This window comes from Canis lupus, chromosome 9 (assembly GCF_003254725.2).
Source record: "Canis lupus dingo isolate Sandy chromosome 9, ASM325472v2, whole genome shotgun sequence".
Taxonomy (NCBI): domain Eukaryota; kingdom Metazoa; phylum Chordata; class Mammalia; order Carnivora; family Canidae; genus Canis; species Canis lupus.
In genome coordinates, this window is record NC_064251.1 from 45,966,700 (window position 1) to 45,984,901 (window position 18,202).

General features: G+C 51.8%; 1 protein-coding gene and 1 long non-coding RNA gene across 12 annotated transcripts in view; one reads left to right on the forward strand and one right to left on the reverse strand.

Moving 5' to 3' along the window:
* The window catches only part of ABR (ABR activator of RhoGEF and GTPase), a 186,369-nt gene that overhangs the window by 139,460 nt on the left and 28,707 nt on the right, over positions 1-18,202 (forward strand). For all 6 annotated transcript variants that reach the window (XM_049114256.1, XM_049114255.1, XM_025476217.3 and 3 more), the window contains 6 exons: positions 3,525-3,647; positions 3,989-4,064; positions 4,521-4,625; positions 5,785-5,859; positions 8,810-8,907; positions 9,316-9,447. In XM_049114256.1, the coding sequence (XP_048970213.1) occupies positions 3,525-3,647; positions 3,989-4,064; positions 4,521-4,625; positions 5,785-5,859; positions 8,810-8,907; positions 9,316-9,447 (609 nt within the window). The remainder of the gene's footprint in view (positions 1-3,524; positions 3,648-3,988; positions 4,065-4,520; positions 4,626-5,784; positions 5,860-8,809; positions 8,908-9,315; positions 9,448-18,202) is intronic.
* Positions 886-14,881, reverse strand: LOC112677605 (uncharacterized). 6 transcript variants are annotated; one of them, XR_007413045.1, is made up of 6 exons: positions 14,645-14,881; positions 9,535-12,598; positions 2,561-4,198; positions 2,399-2,471; positions 2,086-2,287; positions 886-1,558 (listed from the first exon to the last, which is right to left on the reverse strand). It is a non-coding gene; the product is annotated as an uncharacterized LOC112677605 (long non-coding RNA). The 6 variants fall into 6 exon arrangements; XR_007413047.1 differs by having other exon boundaries at positions 2,086-4,198; positions 9,535-10,260; positions 12,541-12,598; XR_007413048.1 differs by having other exon boundaries at positions 2,086-4,198; positions 9,535-12,336; positions 12,541-12,598.

The following is an 18,202-nucleotide window of genomic DNA, read 5'->3' on the forward strand; positions in this document are numbered from 1 at the left end:
GGGAGAGATACAATAACACAGTCAACATGCTCCTGCCTGATGTAAAAATGCACAGATGCTTGCACCCTAGCCTAGAACTGAAATTCTTCTCCAGCACATATGCAGCATTTACACACAGCAATCGTGTATTAAACTTGCAAAGGAAATCTGAAATTTCAAAAGCACTTTGTTGATTTTTTTAAAAAGTAGGTTCTAGACCTAACATGGGGCTTGAATTCATGGGAGATCTCTCCTCTGGGAGATCGAGAGTCACATGCTCTACTGACTGAGTCAGCCAGGGGCCCCTAAAAAAGTTTGATAGCATATTTCTGGACTACGGTACAGCGAGATTAGAAATCAACAACTAGAATACAGCTAAGTATATGCCTAGAAAATTAAGACTTTCAAGGTAGAGAGGAAATCAAAATGGAAACTGCAGACTGTTTAGAACTGCATGAAAATGAGAGTACTCCTATTGGAGTGTGGGTGTGACCAAAGCACTCTTTAGAGGAAAATGGATAGCCTTCAATTCATATGTTTGAAAATAGTGGCTAAAGTACCCCTGGGAGGCAGCTTTCCCACGCATGTCACAAAGGGCAGGGAGAGGCCTGGCTTCCTTTTTCTACCCGTTGGCTCAGCTTAGGCCTCACCTTTCAGGGAGCCTTCCTTGCTGTGCACCCACCATAGTCTGGGTTGGACACTCTGCTTTCCAGTACACCCTGCAGTCTGCCTCTTCCATTTGCTTTATAGGTCACAAATTGCAGTTTCATAGGCCACTTTCTCTCCCCACCCTTGAATTTGAACTCTAGTGAGGGCGCTTTCTTCAGCTCTATGTCCCTAGGACTTAGCACGTAGTAGGTGCTTCATAAATAGTTGTTGAGGAATCCATGACCAGGTGGCTTTTTTTTTTTTTTTTAAGATTTTATTTATTTATTCATGAGAGACACAGAGAGAGAGAGGCAGAGACATAGGCAAAGAGAGAAGCAGGCTCCCTGCAGGGATCCCAATGTGGGACTCGATCCTGGGACTCCAGGATCATGCCCTGAGCCAAAGACAGATGCTCAACCTCTGAGCCACCCAGGCGTCCCCTGACCAGGTGGCTTCTAAGAATCCTTTCAGCAAAAAAAAAAAAAAAAAAAAAAAAAGATTCCTTTCAGCTTTGACATCCCTCTTTGAAGGAGAGGAAGACCACAGTGATGACCCCAGGGGGGTCTGGGGCAAAGGGATGACCTAGGACTGAGGGTCTCACTGGGGGCACATCTGCTCAGAGGGGCACAGGTGTCCTCCTCCTGACTGGCCAAGCCTCACCCTGCCTCAGTGGAGCCTGTTTCCCCAGCCAGCACTGCCTACCAGCCCCACCCAGGGCATCCTGCATGCCTGTTTCTCCCAGTCCTGGTCGCTGGTGGACTTTGTCTCCTCCCTCCTGCCCCAGGTGTGCAGACATGGCCTTCTGCTCAGTCGAATCAACACTTCCTGAACTCCACTGGTTGCTTGCTGCAGGGGTGTGCCAGACACCTCACGGAGCTCCTTGTCTTGCCCGTTACTGACCTCAGCATGTGACACGATGTGAGGAGAGTCCCTGGGGAGGCACATTGTTGTTCTCTGAGTCACAGGAGAAGCAGTGATTTATTCTTTTAATAATACTTTTTGAAAACTTATTTTTGTTCTCATCACCACATAACACTGGCTTGTTATAGCAAGAAATACAATACTGAAGCACACAGAGTGTAACAGATTATCACCCACCCCCCGTTGTTAACAGTTTGATATGTATTCTTCTCGACTCTTCTGTGCTTATGCTGGTGTGTATGGTTTTTGTTTTTTGTTTTTTGTTTTTAATGAGACTAGACTGTATGTGCCATTTTGCAACTTGAGCTTTTTGCTTTATTTTTGTGCATTATAGAGCTCTCTGGATCTGTCAGGTTCTAACAGCTGCATCCTATTCTGTTGCTTAACTGTGCAATGATGTATGAGATACTTAGATTGTTTCTGGTTCTTTTAATAGGCAAGACTACAGTAAACCTGACTGTATTCCTATTCCTCTCTGGTAGCTTCCTTACAAGGGGATGGCTGGGGCAGAGGGCTTGCTCTAATTGCCAGATTTACCTCTGGGAAGATTGCAGTCCATTGTGTACCCCACCAGCAGTGTGAGAGTCACTGTCCCCTCCTACGCTGTCATAACACTGGCTGTGAGCAGTTGTTACCATTGTTGCCAGTCTAGTGGGTAAAGCAAGTCCGTAGAGATGAATTCTAACTGAGGAACTTGAAGTTGATGCTGGAACAGAAACTTGAAGCCTCATAACAGTTACTAAAAGGGAAGGGAAAAAAAAATAAAAGGGAAGGGATCCTTCATAAAATGTAAAGTTGAAAAATTGGGCTGAGACATAAGGGCTTATTAAAGAACAAGAAATAGGGGCACCTGTTTGGCTCATTCGATTAAGTGTCTGCAGAAGTTGATGCTGGAACAGAAACTTGAAGCCTCATAACAGTTACTAAAAGGGAAGGGATCCTTCATAAAATGTAAAGTTGAAAAATTGGGCTGAGACATAAGGGCTTATTAAAGAACAAGAAATAGGGGCACCTGTTTGGCTCATTCGATTAAGTGTCTGCCTTTAGCTCAGGTCATGATCCCAGGGTTCTGGGATTGAGCCCCGCATCAGGCTCCCTGCTGGAGCCTGGTTCTCCCGCTCCGCCTGCTTGTGCTCGCTCGCTCGCTCTTTCTCTCTGTGTGTCAAAGAAATAAAAATCTTTAAAAAAAAAAAATGAACAAGGAATAATACTGTGCGGCTGAGGTGGAACATACAGGGTGGGGCATGGTAGGGTATTTGGCTGGGCACAGAGGCCCCATGTGCCAGGCCAGCAGTTAGGGTTTTGCTGAATGGCATCTGAGGTTTTTAAGCAGGGTATTTTGATGGTACCCAGTCACCAGTGATTTATTGAGGTGACTGAGTGATGACGTGGTTAGGCTAGTGGCACTACAAGAGGATTCTTATTTCTCACAGTTACCAAGAGGAAGGGGCGCATCATCCCACTCAGGGCCACAGGGGAAGCACCAGTTTTGGGCAGGATGCCAAAGACACAGGGGGAGAACCCAGCCCAGAGCCTGTATTGTGTCTGCCATAGGAAAGGAAAGCAGGCAGAGGCAACTGCTTAGGACTAGGGGTTTGAAAACTCAGTAGGGTCTGGGCTCTGGGGTGGTCCCTAGCTGTCTGCTACCTGGCCCTGGGTTATTTAGGACAGAGGAATATTGGGTCAGTGAATTGGGGGTAGGTAGAGGAAGTGTTTGGGGGTATGAACCCAGGCCTGGATGGTTTATCCATGGAGGTATGTACACAGAGAGGTCCTTTACTATCTTAGGGATCAGCTTGCCCTAGGAGGGGTAGTTTTCTCCCTGGCCAACTAGGCACCCCCAAGATAACAAAGCATCATAAAATATAAACAAAGGAAAAGACACGATTAGTGCCCAAGGAAGTGCTGTGCATAGAGCTGCCAAGTGAGGAGTGAAGTGTGTGAGGGAAACCATCTGTGCCCTCTGGCCCCCACAGAAAGCCAACAAAGGACAGAGCCGGGCCATTGAGCGCCTGAAAAAGAAGATGTTCGAGAATGAGTTCTTGTTGCTGCTCAACTCCCCCACGATCCCATTTCGGATCCACAATCGGAATGGAAAGGTGAGGGAGGGGTGGTGATGGGACCAAGGTGGCCCCCTTCCTCAGTCCAGGGCTGCCTGTTCTCTAGGGCTCCTATCTATGACCTGTGGGAATCAGGGACTCAGGCCCAATTCCCAAGGATGTTGCCACAGCTCCTGCCCCTGGACTCCCTCCCCCGGCTGGTGAGGAGCCAGTGCCCCCTGCTGGCCATCGCTGGCACTGCCACTCCTGTCGCTGGGCTTCCAGACTGGGGGCTCTCCTCCCAGCTGCCCCCTGGGCCAAGCCTCAAGTGCCTGGGTGAGAAGGAGCCGGGAATGTGCTTGGCCGTGTGGTCACCCCGCTGAATTCTCATCTGTCTTCAGAGCTACTTGTTCCTACTGTCCTCGGACTATGAGAGGTCGGAGTGGAGAGAAGCCATTCAGAAGCTACAGAAGAAGGGTAAAGTCCCACCCCACTTCACACTTATCTGTGACAAGAGCGGCCTCTTGCGTTTCCATAGTCTCCTCTGTGGCCCTCACAGTCACCCCACGAGGTGCCAGGGCAGGTGGCACTTAATTGATGTTACTGTTCACCTAAGGCCAAAGAATTGAGGTGATTTGCTTAAGGCACGAAATGAATTAGTGACAGGACTGGGCCTGGAGCCCAGGCTTGTCTCTTTTTCTTGTTCCCACTGTCACTCACACACAGTCTCGAGCCTTTTCAGTTAGACTCTCCCATTCTTTGCCCTCTAACAGAACCTATCACTGTCCCCATGTCCCTACAAGTCTTTCCCTCCCTTCCAGTGACCAACTCTGCCTCTAGACCTATGCTTCTTTCCTGCGGTAGCCCCCAGAGCAGAACAGCAGGTCCTAGTGGCCCTGTGATGACATCTTCCTTGCTTGGCTTCTCCTACAGATCTCCAGGCCTTTGTCCTGAGCTCCGTGGAGCTCCAGGTGCTCACGGGATCCTGTTTCAAACTTAGGACTGTACACAACATTCCTGTCACCAGCAATAAAGACGGTAAGATTTGGAACCTAAGGTTGCCTCATCAGCAGGTCTAAGCCCCTGGGGCATTCCTGGAGCCTCCTACAAGGACCTAGCCAGACACAGGGGTGTAACAACTCACTGGCCAGGTACACAGAGAGCTTGAATAGGGGTTGTTCTCTGCTGGGTTTCCAGATAGTCCCAACTCCTCCTTGGCCCTCTCTGGCTTGAGAGAAGAATCGGACACCTTCATGCACTGGAATCATGTTGCTAATATGTTTGTGAGGTAGTCAGACGATGTAAGCAAACGACTGAAGCATGGGATGTGGGGTGGTGGAGGGGAGAAAGGGTAGGTGGATTAGCATATGAGAAATAAGGCCAGAAGTTTCCAGGGACCAGGTCTTGGAATGCCAAGCCAGGGAGTATGTTCAAGCCGAGGAGACTATAGGATGTTATTGAGCAGGGGAGAGCTGTCATTAGGATGGGTCCAGAATAGGTGGAACCTGGTTGCTCATGGGTGCTGGGAAGGGGTTTTGAAGGCAGGCTCTCCTCCCTATGTGGGGATTATCTGCCCCTGTCCCAAGAGAAGCCAGACTTATATTGGTTAATTTTTACTTTGAAAGGCTGCACTGAGGAGGACAGCCAGGGGATAGGCAGGATTCCAGGGTGGGAGGAAAAGTAGCCCTGGTATGGGGTATGAAATTGTGTGAAACCCCTGGCCCAAGGCAGCCCCAGTGGCTCAGCGGTTTAGTGCTGCCTTCAGCCCAGGGCCTGATCCTGGAGACCCTGTATCGGCTTGTTGCAGCTTGACAAGTCCCACGTCAGGCTCCCTGCATGGAGCCTCCTTCTCCCTCTGCCTGTGTCTCTGCCTCTCTCTCCCTCCCCCCACCCTCTCTCTGTATCTCTCATTTTAATTAATAAATAAATTAAAATCTTTAAAAAAAAAATTCTAAGAAACGCCTGGCCCAGCAGGGAAGGTGTGGACTGGCCTTCCAGGCCAAGTGAGGGAAAAGGGATACCAGCTCACTTTCCAGGAAGCAGTGGACTCTGGAAACTCCAGCCACCAGGTGGTGCTGTGAGACCAAGACTCAGACTGTGTCTCCCACCCTTTTGGCCTTCCTATGAGCTGGGGTGAGAAGGGGCTGAAACCCGCCCTCTCACCAACCCTTACCCCAGGGGCTTTCTTCTCTTACAGACGATGAGTCTCCAGGACTCTATGGCTTCCTCCATGTCATCGTCCACTCTGCCAAGGGGTTTAAGCAGTCAGCCAGTAAGTACCCCCTGACCCCCAGCCCTAGGAAGAGTGGGGAGCCAGTGTTCATCCTTTCACAGGAAGTCTCCATGGACCCCTTGCATGGGGCCTCCCACCGCCTACCAACTCTCTGGTAGGCCCCAGGCTGGGGCCCTGACAGCCACCCTGACATGTGGGTAGGCATTCCCCCAACGGTCAGGAACCGGCTCCTCTTGGCAGGAGGATCATTTCTGCTTTGTGTCTCCAAGGTCTGCTCTTCCCTAAGCCCTCTCCAACTCTTGGGTGTCTGAAATCCTGCACTCGTCCCCGGCAGATGTGGGGAACATGCTCTGTGACCCCCTTAAGAGGTTAAGGCATGTCTCTTAACCTCTCGGGGCCTCAGCTTCTTTCTCCGTAAAAGGCAAACACACTTGTTAATACTGACCTAAGAACAGGCTTAGATATGACCGAATATGTGCATTGCCAGCACACTGCCACACACATCCCTTTTTCTTTCCCCTTCATCACCATCTCCCAAATCTTTGCAGTTCTTAGTGTTTAACAAGATATAGTCACACTTTTTTACCTAATGTTCCCGCATAAGAATTTATGAGTCAGTTAGACAGCTAATAGTTTCTTACCGTTTGCCAGATGAGAAAACTGTCACAAAGGGACTGAACATTGCAGAAGATCACAAACCCAGGGCTCCTAACTCCTGTCCTCTCCTCCTGCCCCTTCCCACCCCCTTCTCTCTGCCTCTGGGGGGTGAGGTCTGCCCTGGGCCTCTCTACCTACAGTCCACTGCACAGAAAGCAAGGTGTTGGCTCGCAAGCAGGCATTTGATAAACATTGATGGTGAAGTTCATGCGGTACCTTACTGGTGTGTGCCTGGGTACCTTGGAGGGCTGGAGAAAATGCAAACATGGCCAGCGTCTGGACGATGCCTTGGCATGTTCTGAAGCCTTTTCTTTTTTTTTTTTTTTTTTTTTTTTTTTTTTTTTTCTGAAGCCTTTTCAAGTGCATTTTATGCTCTCATCCTCCTGACATCACTCCGAGGTCCCTGATATCATCCCCACTTACCAAAGCCCATACTTTTCACTTTAGAGCAGCATTCTGTCAGGATGGCCAGGACCACCGCACTCACCACTCAGCCTGTGCTGCTGGTACACATGTGGCAGCCTCCTGGACCCTCCCCAGACACACAAAACCCCCTTCTAGGAGGCACTGCCCAGGAGTATTCCTGGTTAGTGAGTTCTGTAGGGCTGTTCCGCACACCTGAGTCTGTGGCCCATTGTGCCCAGATGCCTCACCTGTTTGCCAGGATGAGCCTCAGGGAGCATGGCCATTGGGGTGCAGTGGCCCACTCTCCCAGAGCAGATGTTTTACCTCCCAAACTGAGACAGGGTGGTTAGACATGAGGTGAGCTGTTACAGAATCTCTCCTGACCTCCAGGGTGTCCTCACCTCCTTCGACTGGCCTCCTGAGCCACTTACATGTTCACTCTGACTCAGTAGGGTTAGGCCCCATGAATCTTCAACCATGGCTCTTTGTCCTGATATGTTCATTGCCACCTCCACAGTCGGGCCTGGGGTATAGGCACCATTGTTAGTTCTGTTTTATAGATGAAAGTGCTAAGGCAGAGAGGTTCAGTGATTTGTGCAGAGCTAGGATTTGAACCCAGTCAGTCAGACTCAAAGACCTCCCTTCTGTTCTGTGAATGTTCCCTTGACCCCTGACAGTGTTCACTCACATGAAAATCAGTAAATGGGGATGGCACTCATTCCCTCCATCTCTCAGCCACCCAGACCTGCTCTGGGGTGCTGAAGGCCTCTGGTGTTGTTCACCTGTTAATCCGTGCCCACATTTCCCGGTGTGCTCTGATGCCCAGCTATATCTGGTCTGCGTCATACCCAGGCAGAGACAACTCGGGGGCGGCTCCATCCATTCTCACTTCTGAGGAAAGCCCTTTAATGGGGGCCCAGGAGGAGCATGTATGTCCATCCTCTGACCTCTGCCTCTTGATCCACACTGCAGAGGGTTGGCTTGAATAAACGCACCTCCAGTGCACCCTTCTATGGGGATACATCTGTGGCAGCTCCCATGGAGAGGGACAGGTGTCAGGGTCTTAGCCCCAGAGGGAGTGTTTGGCTTTGCAGAGGGCCTAGGGTGGCCACCCAAACCTAGTGTTTGGCTGTGGCTGTGTCACCTGGGTCTGAGAGTAGAGGGGAGATTTTCAGCCTTAAAGGCCATGGTTCAAGGTAGAGCCACTAGGGCAGGCTTCCCTTCCTCCTCCCCAGCCCTCCACCACTTTGTTACCTGAAGCACATGGGCGGTGGTGCCTACTGTGTGCTGGCTCTGTGTGAGCCAGGGGCACACCGGGGGCTGGGAAGACAAGGCTTCTGCCTGTGTGGTGTTGTGGTGTAGTAAGGGGAGACAGACAGGCGGAAAAGATAACTTGAGTTAAAGTCAAGTACAATGAAGAAAACAACAAACCAAGCTTTTGGAATGTGGGGGGTATTTTTGGTTGTCACAGTGAGTGGGGTTTCCTCCAGATTTTCAGCACCCAGAGGCCAAATGCCCTCCAGAGACTTCCACCTCAAATGCCAGATGTCCTGTTGAGGAACCTGGGATAGGTGGGAGAAGGAAAGGGGGAGAAAGGACTTTTTTAGCCAGCATGGCCAGTGAAAACCTTGGCCTAAAGCTTCAGCCAAGTGGGGATGAGGGATGAAGGGACTGAAGGTGTCAGGGCCCTCAGGTGAGAGCAGCTGGGTAGGTCAGAGGGAGGACGCCAGTGTAGCTGGAGGGTGGAATGAGGCGGAGAAGGGCGGAGCCAGCTAAGAAGAGGGCGGAGAAGTGGGAAGGAGCCAGAACGTGGAGGGCTGTCCTACAGGGATGTTGCGGGGGACAGAAGCCTTTATTCCCCTTTCCATCCTGAGGTCCTGATCCAGGGGCCTCACTCCATGTGTGTCTCTGCCTGTCCCCGCTGCAGACCTGTACTGTACCCTGGAAGTGGATTCCTTTGGCTATTTTGTCAGCAAAGCCAAAACCAGGGTGTTCCGGGACACGACAGAGCCCAAGTGGGATGAGGTGAGTGGAGGTGGCTGGCATCCTCCTAGGGACCCCTGAGCTTGTCACCAAGTATACCTGCCCCACTCCTGGTGCTCGCTTCCTGTTGACTGGGGTGGCCAAGCCTGCTGGCTGGGTGAATTCTGTCTCCCCAACCCCCTGCCCTCCACTCCCCGCTCATTTAAGTGTCTGGTATTGTGTTTACGTCTAGACTTGGGGTTTTCAGCTCAGGCCCAGATTCCACTTCATCAGCAATTTGGAGGCCTCTGGAGCTCCAGAGAGGGAGGAGGTTCCTCCATGCCTTATGATGTGCTCCTCATGGGCCTTCCTCACCCCCTTCTAACCCATGCAAAGTTGGGGCCCACACTTGCCAGGAAGCTATGTGTCTTGGCTTTGGAGGTTCAGCATTGTTGTACTGTCTTTCCCCAGGAGTTTGAGATTGAGCTGGAGGGCTCCCAGTCCCTGAGGATCCTGTGCTATGAGAAGTGTTATGACAAGACCAAGGTCAACAAGGACAACAATGAGATCGTGGACAAGATCATGGGCAAAGGACAGATCCAGGTGAGGGTCCAGATGCAGCTAGGGCATCAAGGCAGGCTTCTGGGATCTGCCAGGAGGTGGTGCCTTCTGGGAAAGAGTCCTTCTCACCTGCCTTCTTGGTTAAGGTGCTTGGTCTTTTGTGACTTGAGTTCAAAACTGGTTTGAGAAAATTTCCCAAGGCGGTGGTTCTCCCCTGCTGAGATGGTGTCTTATTCTAGCTCCAGAAACCCATGTGTGCCTGCTTCCTCAGGCTTCCAAGGCTGGTTCAGGTGCATCATGCTCACTCCTGCACAATGGACTCAGGGGATAGCAGCCATCTTTGCTTTCACTTCCCAATTCTATAGTCTATTGATGGCTCTTCCTGGGAACACTGTGTTAAGAAGAATTCTGAAGCTGTGTCCGTGAATGCTGTGTTCGATTAGCAATGTCTGGCATAGGAGGCGTGGGGCCCTGAGCATTTGCCACTGAAGTAGAAGGGCTTAGAATCCTGCTGGCTTGCTGAGGGCTGGTCTCTGACTTGCTGCTAGGGTGGCTGAGCCTTATCCACGCCAGTTGATTGACTTAAGATGGGTTCTCTGGGTATTGGTAGAACCAGGTCCTGAGTCAGGTTAAGAGTATTTGTGCCTCAGCTGTATTTCTTGGGGCCCTCATTTGCAGCCTATGTCTCTGGAACATTCTGCCAGTTTTGAAGATGGCTACTATTCATTTACCTATCAGGAGGATGTAGGTTTGGGAGGATGACATTCAGCATGGAGCCATCCATACTCCATCTGGCACCTTGTGTGGTCTCAGGTTTAGGACATAGGTGGCCTCATTGGGGTGGATTCTGTGACCCTGAAATCAAGGAAAACAGTAACCGGCCCTGGGACTGAGCCCATGGGTGTTTGGTGCTCTGAGCTTCTTAACAATCGCCCAGATGTGATCTGGAGGGGTCAAGGGAGCTGAGCAATGCTTTTTGAAGGAAGTGTTTGTTGTCTGAGGCCCTGTGGAGATTGCAGAGTCTGGTGTCTGGCCTTTGGCTGGGTCTTCTTGGTGGTAGCACCCTTAGGGACCCAGGTGGGCCTCCTCCCCTCCCTACCTGTTTCACCTGAATGTTTGACTAGGGGAATGGCACCATTCAGTGGGGGCCCAGCCATCTGCCTCCTGTCTCCTCCCACCCCCCTCACCCCCAGAGTGTTCCTGTGCATGGCCCTTCCTGATGCTGTGGGACCAGCCCTTGAGCACTGTCGCCAGGGAGACAGTGTTGCCAGGCAACCATAAGCCAGTTCTCCGTCACTTAGATCAGAGAGAGGTTTGTAAATCAGTCTTGGGAACCTGCTTTCTGCAGGGATAATGGGTGGGAGCTCTGTCTCCACAGCCCTGGGCTGGCCAGAGGGACAGGCGGGGAAAAGGTTCTGTCTGCCTAGCTCCAGGAGATATCCAGCCAAGAAACATGAGCGGCTGCCGTGCTTCCTGAGCCATTGGTGGCCACGAAATGGAAGAATTAAAGAGGCTGGGGCAGCCATTTCAGTGAGCACCATGGGCCCCGACCCCCTCCCCTGCCAGAATCCAGATGCCAGGGCCCCATGGCACTGTCTCCACCTGGACTTCCAAGTCCTTTTCCTTCCCTCCTCCTTGTTCCTGTCAGCCACATAAGCCTCAGGAAAAACGCACCATAAATCATTACATCTTGGCGACAGGAGCAGATGGAGGCTTTGGGGGAAGGGGAGGTCGCCAGGTTATGTTTGGCAGAGCAGCAAGCCAGTCTGGTAAGGAAAATGTTTCTGTGTTTAAGCTTCGAGGAATGTTAAATGCCTGGGAATTGATATTAAGAGAAACACAAACCTTCCTGCTGCCAGCTGACCTGGGCCTGTGAGTAGCCAGCCTGGAGCCCGAGTTCAGTGGAGGACTCGAAGTGTCTAGGCCTCACCTCCTCAGGATGCAGCCCCCACGCGGCCCTGGGCCCTCAGCTATGGAGCCATCTCGCCCACCTTCCCGCGGGTCAGGGAGGGGGATAGGCTGTCCCACAAGGGGTACACCATGCCCCGTGAAGTCCGCTTGCCCTGCGACACCCCTCAGAGCCCCCTAAGGATGACCATGCTGGGTGGAAAGCCTGCACTAAGCCATTCCCATGTGGCCAGGCCCCACTGAACTGCAGAACAGTCTGTTCCCACAGCTTGCTCCCACCTCCCTTTCAGCCACGTGTCCAAGGAAGAGACTTGGCACCAGCCTCTGGCACTGGGTTCTGCTCCCCTTCAGCAGGCACCGAGGGTAAAGCTAAAGGTGGCTTTACATTAGAGGCTGTCTTCACTGATGTTCAGGTGGCCTGAAGGAGAGGCTGGGGGAACAGGGCCACCCCTTCTTCCGCCTTCTTTCTAAGGCGCTTCTCCCTCAGCCTGTCCAGAGAAGAGCAAGGGACCCCATTTCCTGAGCTCTGCGTGTTTGCCCCAGAATGAATCTCTTTCTGGCTTTGCCTGATGCATCAATGGGGACCAGGAATCCTGAGTGGCAAACTAGGGGGATGGGGGACAGCATTTAGTGACAGGCAAATGGCAGCCCTAAGCAGCGACATGTGTGTGTGGCACTTGTGCCCCAGGAGGCACATTCCCAAACATCTCTGATCCTCGCAGCAGCTCCGTAAGGGAAGTGACAAGCATGTCCTCCTCACAAGGACACGGAGGCCCACTGCCTCTGCTGGCCATGTGCAGGGCAGCTATGCGCTCTCCTCTGTGTTGTGTCCTTATGCCCTGGGCCTCCATCAGGGAGTCTCTCAGCCCCAGCACAAGGCACTGGCATGGCTAGCGGCCTGGAGGAGGAGTCAGGCTGCTGTCCCACCCTCGTATCCCCGTTCACTGTATAAGTGAGCTTAAGCCTTCTTCTTTAATCTGGGGTCCTCTTATCTTGGCGGGGGATCCTCACTGCCTGGTGCACCTGGAGGGAAGCAGAACGAGCACACATGCATGGGAATGAGCCACGGGAGAGAGACTCACCATCCCCCTGCATTGCACCTAGCACAGGCTAGCCATTCCAAGGGCCATAGGGGCCTGGCTTCAAGATGAGACAAATGTGTCAAGACATGCCAAGCCAGTAGAGAGCACAAGATGCCAGTCTTGATGACAGTGCCTGAGAACTTACTGGGAGCCCAGCATGGGCTGCTGCTTACAGCCATCATCTCAGGGGTCTTCATATACCTCTGGTGGAGGGAAAAAAACATGATTAGATTAAAAAAAAAAGCTGAGGCACCAAAATGGTGACTAACCTGTCCAAGGCCAAGTACCCCGAGGGGAGGGAACCAGGACTGGAAGCAGACCCAGGCCCTGCCCTCCCATCTGCCATTGTTCCTACAGAATAAGATGGAAAAGTGTGCAGCAGGAATTCAAAGAAGGCAAGATCATCGTGGGCTGGAGTTTCAGAAGCTCCAGGGAGAAAATGGAAGGAGAGGGATCAGAGAGCATTGTGTTTTTTTCATTCCAAATGCAATGTTTATATTAGAAGGCAAATGGCAATTATAGTACAGAGACTTGAAACATAATCACAAACCATCCCTACTCCCACTCCTCCAAAGCAGCCGTTTGATTTTGTGCCTTTTCCCTTCCTCGGGCATAGAAATTTTATATAGTTTTAGTCACTGTGTGTATTTTGTATTCTTTCTATTTTCACGTAATATTACCATAAGCCTCTCTTTTTTTCTAGGGCTATGTGTTGTTTTTTTTTAATGACCTTTTTTGTTATATTGTCAAAAGTACTTCTTATACCTCATAAAAATCATTGTACATAATGGCCAGCACATTAATTGCCATTTTAAGGCTGTGTGTTATTCTAGCAAGGTGGGCAGGCTCTGGATCAGCAGAAAGGAGCAGGGTGGGCATTCTGGAGAAAGGGCCTTCATGGCCACGCAGGGAGATGGGAATGTGCAGAGGGTGTCCCAGGAAATTAAGGAGCCTGCCTGCCCTGAGCAGGAGCCATTGTGAGTCACACAAGAGGGAGGTTGAAGGAATGAATGAAAGAAGAGGATCAGTAGGGTTTTAGGCCAAAAGGCTCCTAGAGTGCATTTAGTTGAATTCTGTTTTGGGGTGAAAAGGAACTGAGACCAGAAAAGATGAGTGACATACCACAGTGGTTGAACCAAGGGTTCTAAATTCAGGAGCTCAGCCCCACATCTGTCATGCTTGTTTTGGGCTGCTGGGGAAAGGAATGAAAGGAAAGAAAATGCCCCTAGATGGGATGGGAGTAGACTTGAATATCAGCCCGTGACCCTCAACAGTCTGCCTTTTGTCATTACAAATCTCGTGGGGCTCCCTCCCATGCAGCTGGGTGCGTTTCTCCTCTTCTAGGCTCAGGAGTCCTCCCTTGGTCATCCCCCTTCCTCCCCCAAGCAGCTAGTATCTGCAGATTCTCCATCCAGGCCACCCCCACTGCCCGCCTCCTCCTCCTTGCCTCTGCCTGGCCCAGGAACCTCCCAGCTAGGAGGCCCCTCTTTGTCTGCCTTGGCTCCCTGGCCCCAGAGGACTCCCATATATTTATCCCAGTCTATTTCCAACCCTGCTGCTCCAGACTCCAGATGCACCATCCCCAACTGGGACCTGGCTGCTGCCTGATTAGCATATTCCCAGGGCCTAGCCCTGGTTGACTGGCTGGGCTAGAGGGGGCGAGTTCTCCCGGAGGACCTCACAGCTCGGTTCCTGCCACTGACTATGGACTGAAGAGGAGTCTGAGACCCAGAAGATACCTAAGCCAGAGGAGCCCTCCCATGCCCCTGCTCTCTGCCATTCCCTAGTTTGGCCACAAGCCTGGCGACAGCCCCCACCCTTGGGTCTGCACAACCATTCCCCCACCCCCACCCCCGCCAAAGCACACATCCCAGAGTAGGAGGCAGCTTCACTCAAGACCTTGATGTGGGAAAGGGCAGGGTCCCAGTCCAGGAAGGAAGCTCCAACCCTCCCGGTGCCCTTCACCCACACTTGAAAAGTTCAGGCTTGATGGGATGCCTTGCCTCCATCCTCTTCCCTTTTGAAGCTTAGAGCCCATGTCTGAAGGGGAAACAGGTAGTTTCTATAATGACCTTAACCTGGCCTCATAAAAGCTTGTTGAGAGTACAGAGCTATTATAAATGATGCTCAGGAGGAGGTCATGAAGGCCAGTCCCCTGCCTTCAGGACTAGGGTACAGAGCTCAGACTGGCAAATCTGATGATATCTAGACTATTACTCTTTTTGTTCATTGTGGTAAAATATACATACCATAAAATACATCATTTTAATAATTTTTAGGTGTACCATCAGAGGCGTTAAGTACATTCACATTGTTGTGCCACCATCACCACCATGCATCTCCAGAGCTTTCTTTCCTTCTTTTTTTTTTTCTAGAACTTTCTTGTCCCAACTGACCATACCCATTAAACGGTAACTCTCCAGGAGCATCTGGCTGGCACTCCCCAGGCAGCCACCATTCAACTTTCTATGATTTTGACTATTCCAGGGAACTCATGGAAGTAGAATTCTACAATACCTGTCCTTTTGTGACTTCACTTAGTGTAATGTCTTCGAGGTTCATCTGTGCTGTAGCACGTGTCAGAATCCCTTCCTTAAGGCTGAGAGACATTGTGTGCGTAGACCACCTTTCGTTGATCCAGTCATGCACAAGTGGACATTTTGGTTGTTTTCACCTTAGACTTTCTTCCTTTTTTTTTTTTAATTTTATTTATTTATTCATAGACACAGAGAGAGAGAGGCAGAGACACAGGCAGAGGGAGAGGGAGAAGCAGGCTCCATGCAGGGAGCCCGATGTGGGACTCCATCCCAGGTCTCCAGGATCACACCCCAGGCTGCAGGCGGCGCCAAACCGCTGCGCCACTGGGGCTGCCCGACTTTCTTCCTTTTAAGTGAGAAAAGGAGCCTGGTCTTTGAGGATGGAGATTTCGTTGCCTCCTGGCTTTCTCACCCCAGAGTTAGGCATCCTTGTCTCCTTGACCTCATTTCCTCAGATCTCGTCTGCCCTCCCCTTGGTCCTGGTTTATATGTATCGAGTGTGAAGGGAGTTACCCTGATTCTGAGGCTCAGAAGATCACCATTTGGGTCATTTGATCCCTGGGGGCCTCAGTTTCTTCATCTCTTAAATGGGGATAATTATTCCCACTCTTCCTTTATCACCAGCTTGTGTTGTGAGGTTGAAAAGACAAAATATACCTAAAAGAGTCAGAGCTATGACATGTATATTTGTGCCATCACCAGCTTATCCATGCATTTCTACGTGCTGAGCGCCCTCTAAGTGTCAGGCACTATGCTGCAGATATGAAGAATGACCTCACCATATAGTAAAGAAGACAGAATTTCAATTGATCAGTGTTGATGGGCCTTTGAAGTCAAAACAGATTTGGGGGTCAGTCCCCCTTTCCTTCTTCATTAGTTGGGAGAATAGAGTAAGTTACTTTACTTTCGGAGCCTGTTTCCTCACCCATAAAATGTGTCCTAATGAGACTTGAATGTGAAAGTCCATTGAAGCCCTTGTCAGGGGCTGGCACAGAGTCATACTCATCTAATGATGACAGTCCTTTGCCCAAACTGGCATGTCCAGGTACACTGTCCTCTACCTTCCTGCAAGGACTCCAGGTCCTGGAGCAGTGCCCCCCAACCCAGGCCATCACTTGCCAGTGGCCCCCTGTGTACAGGCCATAGGCTGGCTGAGGCCACATCTGTTTTCTTACATTGATGAAGTCAGATCCAGCTTCGATGAACTGACCTCAGAGTAGACTGAAGGTCAAGGTTAGGGTGCTCACCACCTGCCAGCCCTGCCTTCACCTTGGGTCAAACAGCTCTGGGCTCTTCCCCCTTGATACTGCTCTCAGCTTGGCATGGTGTAGTCAGGCCTGGAGTGCAGAGTGAGCGAGGAGCTGGGAACAAGGGGCCATTGTCAGCCTAGAGTTGTTTCTGGTTTCAATTACTCTGCAGAGCAGGAGGAAATTCAGAGTAAGCATGGGTCAGGAGCCTGCTAGGGCGGGAGTCAGGGGCTCCCCCACCCCAAATCCCTCTCTCCAGCCACCGAAGGGTCTGTTTTCCCTGTTTGACCCTGCTTGAAGGGTCAGCATGCCAGTTTTATTGTTCTGGGAGCCTGGGCTTTGGGGCATTGGTCTGGTTGACCCAAAAACGCTTTTAGTTCTTGCCACTCTAGTTCTTCATGGGCTGGTACCAGGAGGTGCCGGCTCCCTCCCTGGGTGGGATGACAGAAGGGCATTCACGTGGGTCCTTAACACCTCCCAATGTCCTTTAAGCCACACTGACCACAGCTGGGCACCTGAATCCTGGGAATGGCCTGGTTTTGACTGGGGGTGGGGTGGGGGGTGGAGGCAGCTGTGAAAAAGCCTTGGGGCTGGCTTCTCTCTTTCATTCCACCACCCCAGCCCCCAACCCCTGGCCTGGCACCTCACAACCCTAGACAGCTCTCTACCCCAGGAGGCTGCAGTGGCAGTGCTGGGTGTGGCTTTGCAGACTTCTCCCCCCTCACCAAGGCCACCCTTCCCTTGCACCCATCCCAGGCCTGATGTGCACAACCAGGGGAAGTGTCTGCTTCTAGAGTCTGTGCTTCATATCTCTGCTGCCTGCTGTTCTTAGAGCCAGCCCACGTGGGATTCTTTCCTTTGCCGCTGTCATCACCACTGTGCCAGCCCAGAGGCACATGGGGACAGGGGTGGTTGAGTGCCAGGACTGTTCCTCTCCCTGCTTCCTCTCAGGGCCCTTGGGACTCGAGCCATTGCCCTCCCCACTTCCCACCTCCACCCCCCACCCCCTCTAGAGTAGCTGTTCCTTCTCCATGCCCCACCTGCTCTCACTCCTCAAGACAGGTCCAGATGCCTCAGTTACACTTGGAGAGCAGGCTAGGTATGATGGGGGGAAGCCAGAGTCAGATCCCTTGAGAGGGCCACCCTGCTGCCCAAAGACTTCCGCGCACTTGTACAACCTCTCCACACCCTTGCTCGGCCACCTCTGTCTCCCAGGTGTTCCTGATTTGGTGAGGCAGACTCTGCCCAGTGGATTCTGGAGAGAAGAAGCATTCAATAGGAAGCAGCTGGAGGCTCAAGTCTCCCTCTTGCTCTCCCGCCCCATTTGGGAATGCCACCTTGATGGGCAGGCTGGCTGCCCACTCCCCAGGGCCACCTCTCCGGGGTGGGTGTCGAGCAGAGGAGCTGATCCAGAGAGGACCCCGGGGACCGACTCATTCAATGTCTGAGAATACCCAGCTTCTCAATACACCAAAAGAGGGGTGTGTTCTTCCCAGCTCTGGAGGGGCTCCTAGACTCAGGCGGAAGAGCCAGGTTTGATCCCAGCTCCCCCACCTAATAGCAAGGTGGCCCCAGGTGACCTCTCCAACTCGTGTGAATATTAAATGAGATTACAGAGGTAATAGTACCTGGCTAAGCTCCCTGCAGGCGGAGGCTATAACTGCATCCTCCTAGAAATCCAAAAATTGGTCCCTAGGGTGGTCTCACTTTTGATTTTTTTAAAACCTCTGAGAAAAGGACTTAGAGGAATTGCCAGGGACACCCTCGAGTGAGGGCTGAGGCGAATGCTTTTAGGGGGCACCTTGTGTGGGTTCTTCCAGCTTCCCTCACTGCGGGTGCTGCGGACCCCCCATGGCCCCTCACTGCAGCCAAGCCTCTGCCATGGTATGCAGGGGGGTAGTGGTGGTGGCACCCGCTACTCGCTAAGGGTCTAACCCCCAGGCACAGCCTGCTCCCCACGGGCTGGCATGGGAAAGACGGGGGACGGCCTGCTCCTACCCTTGAGGCAGGACCTGAGCTGTGC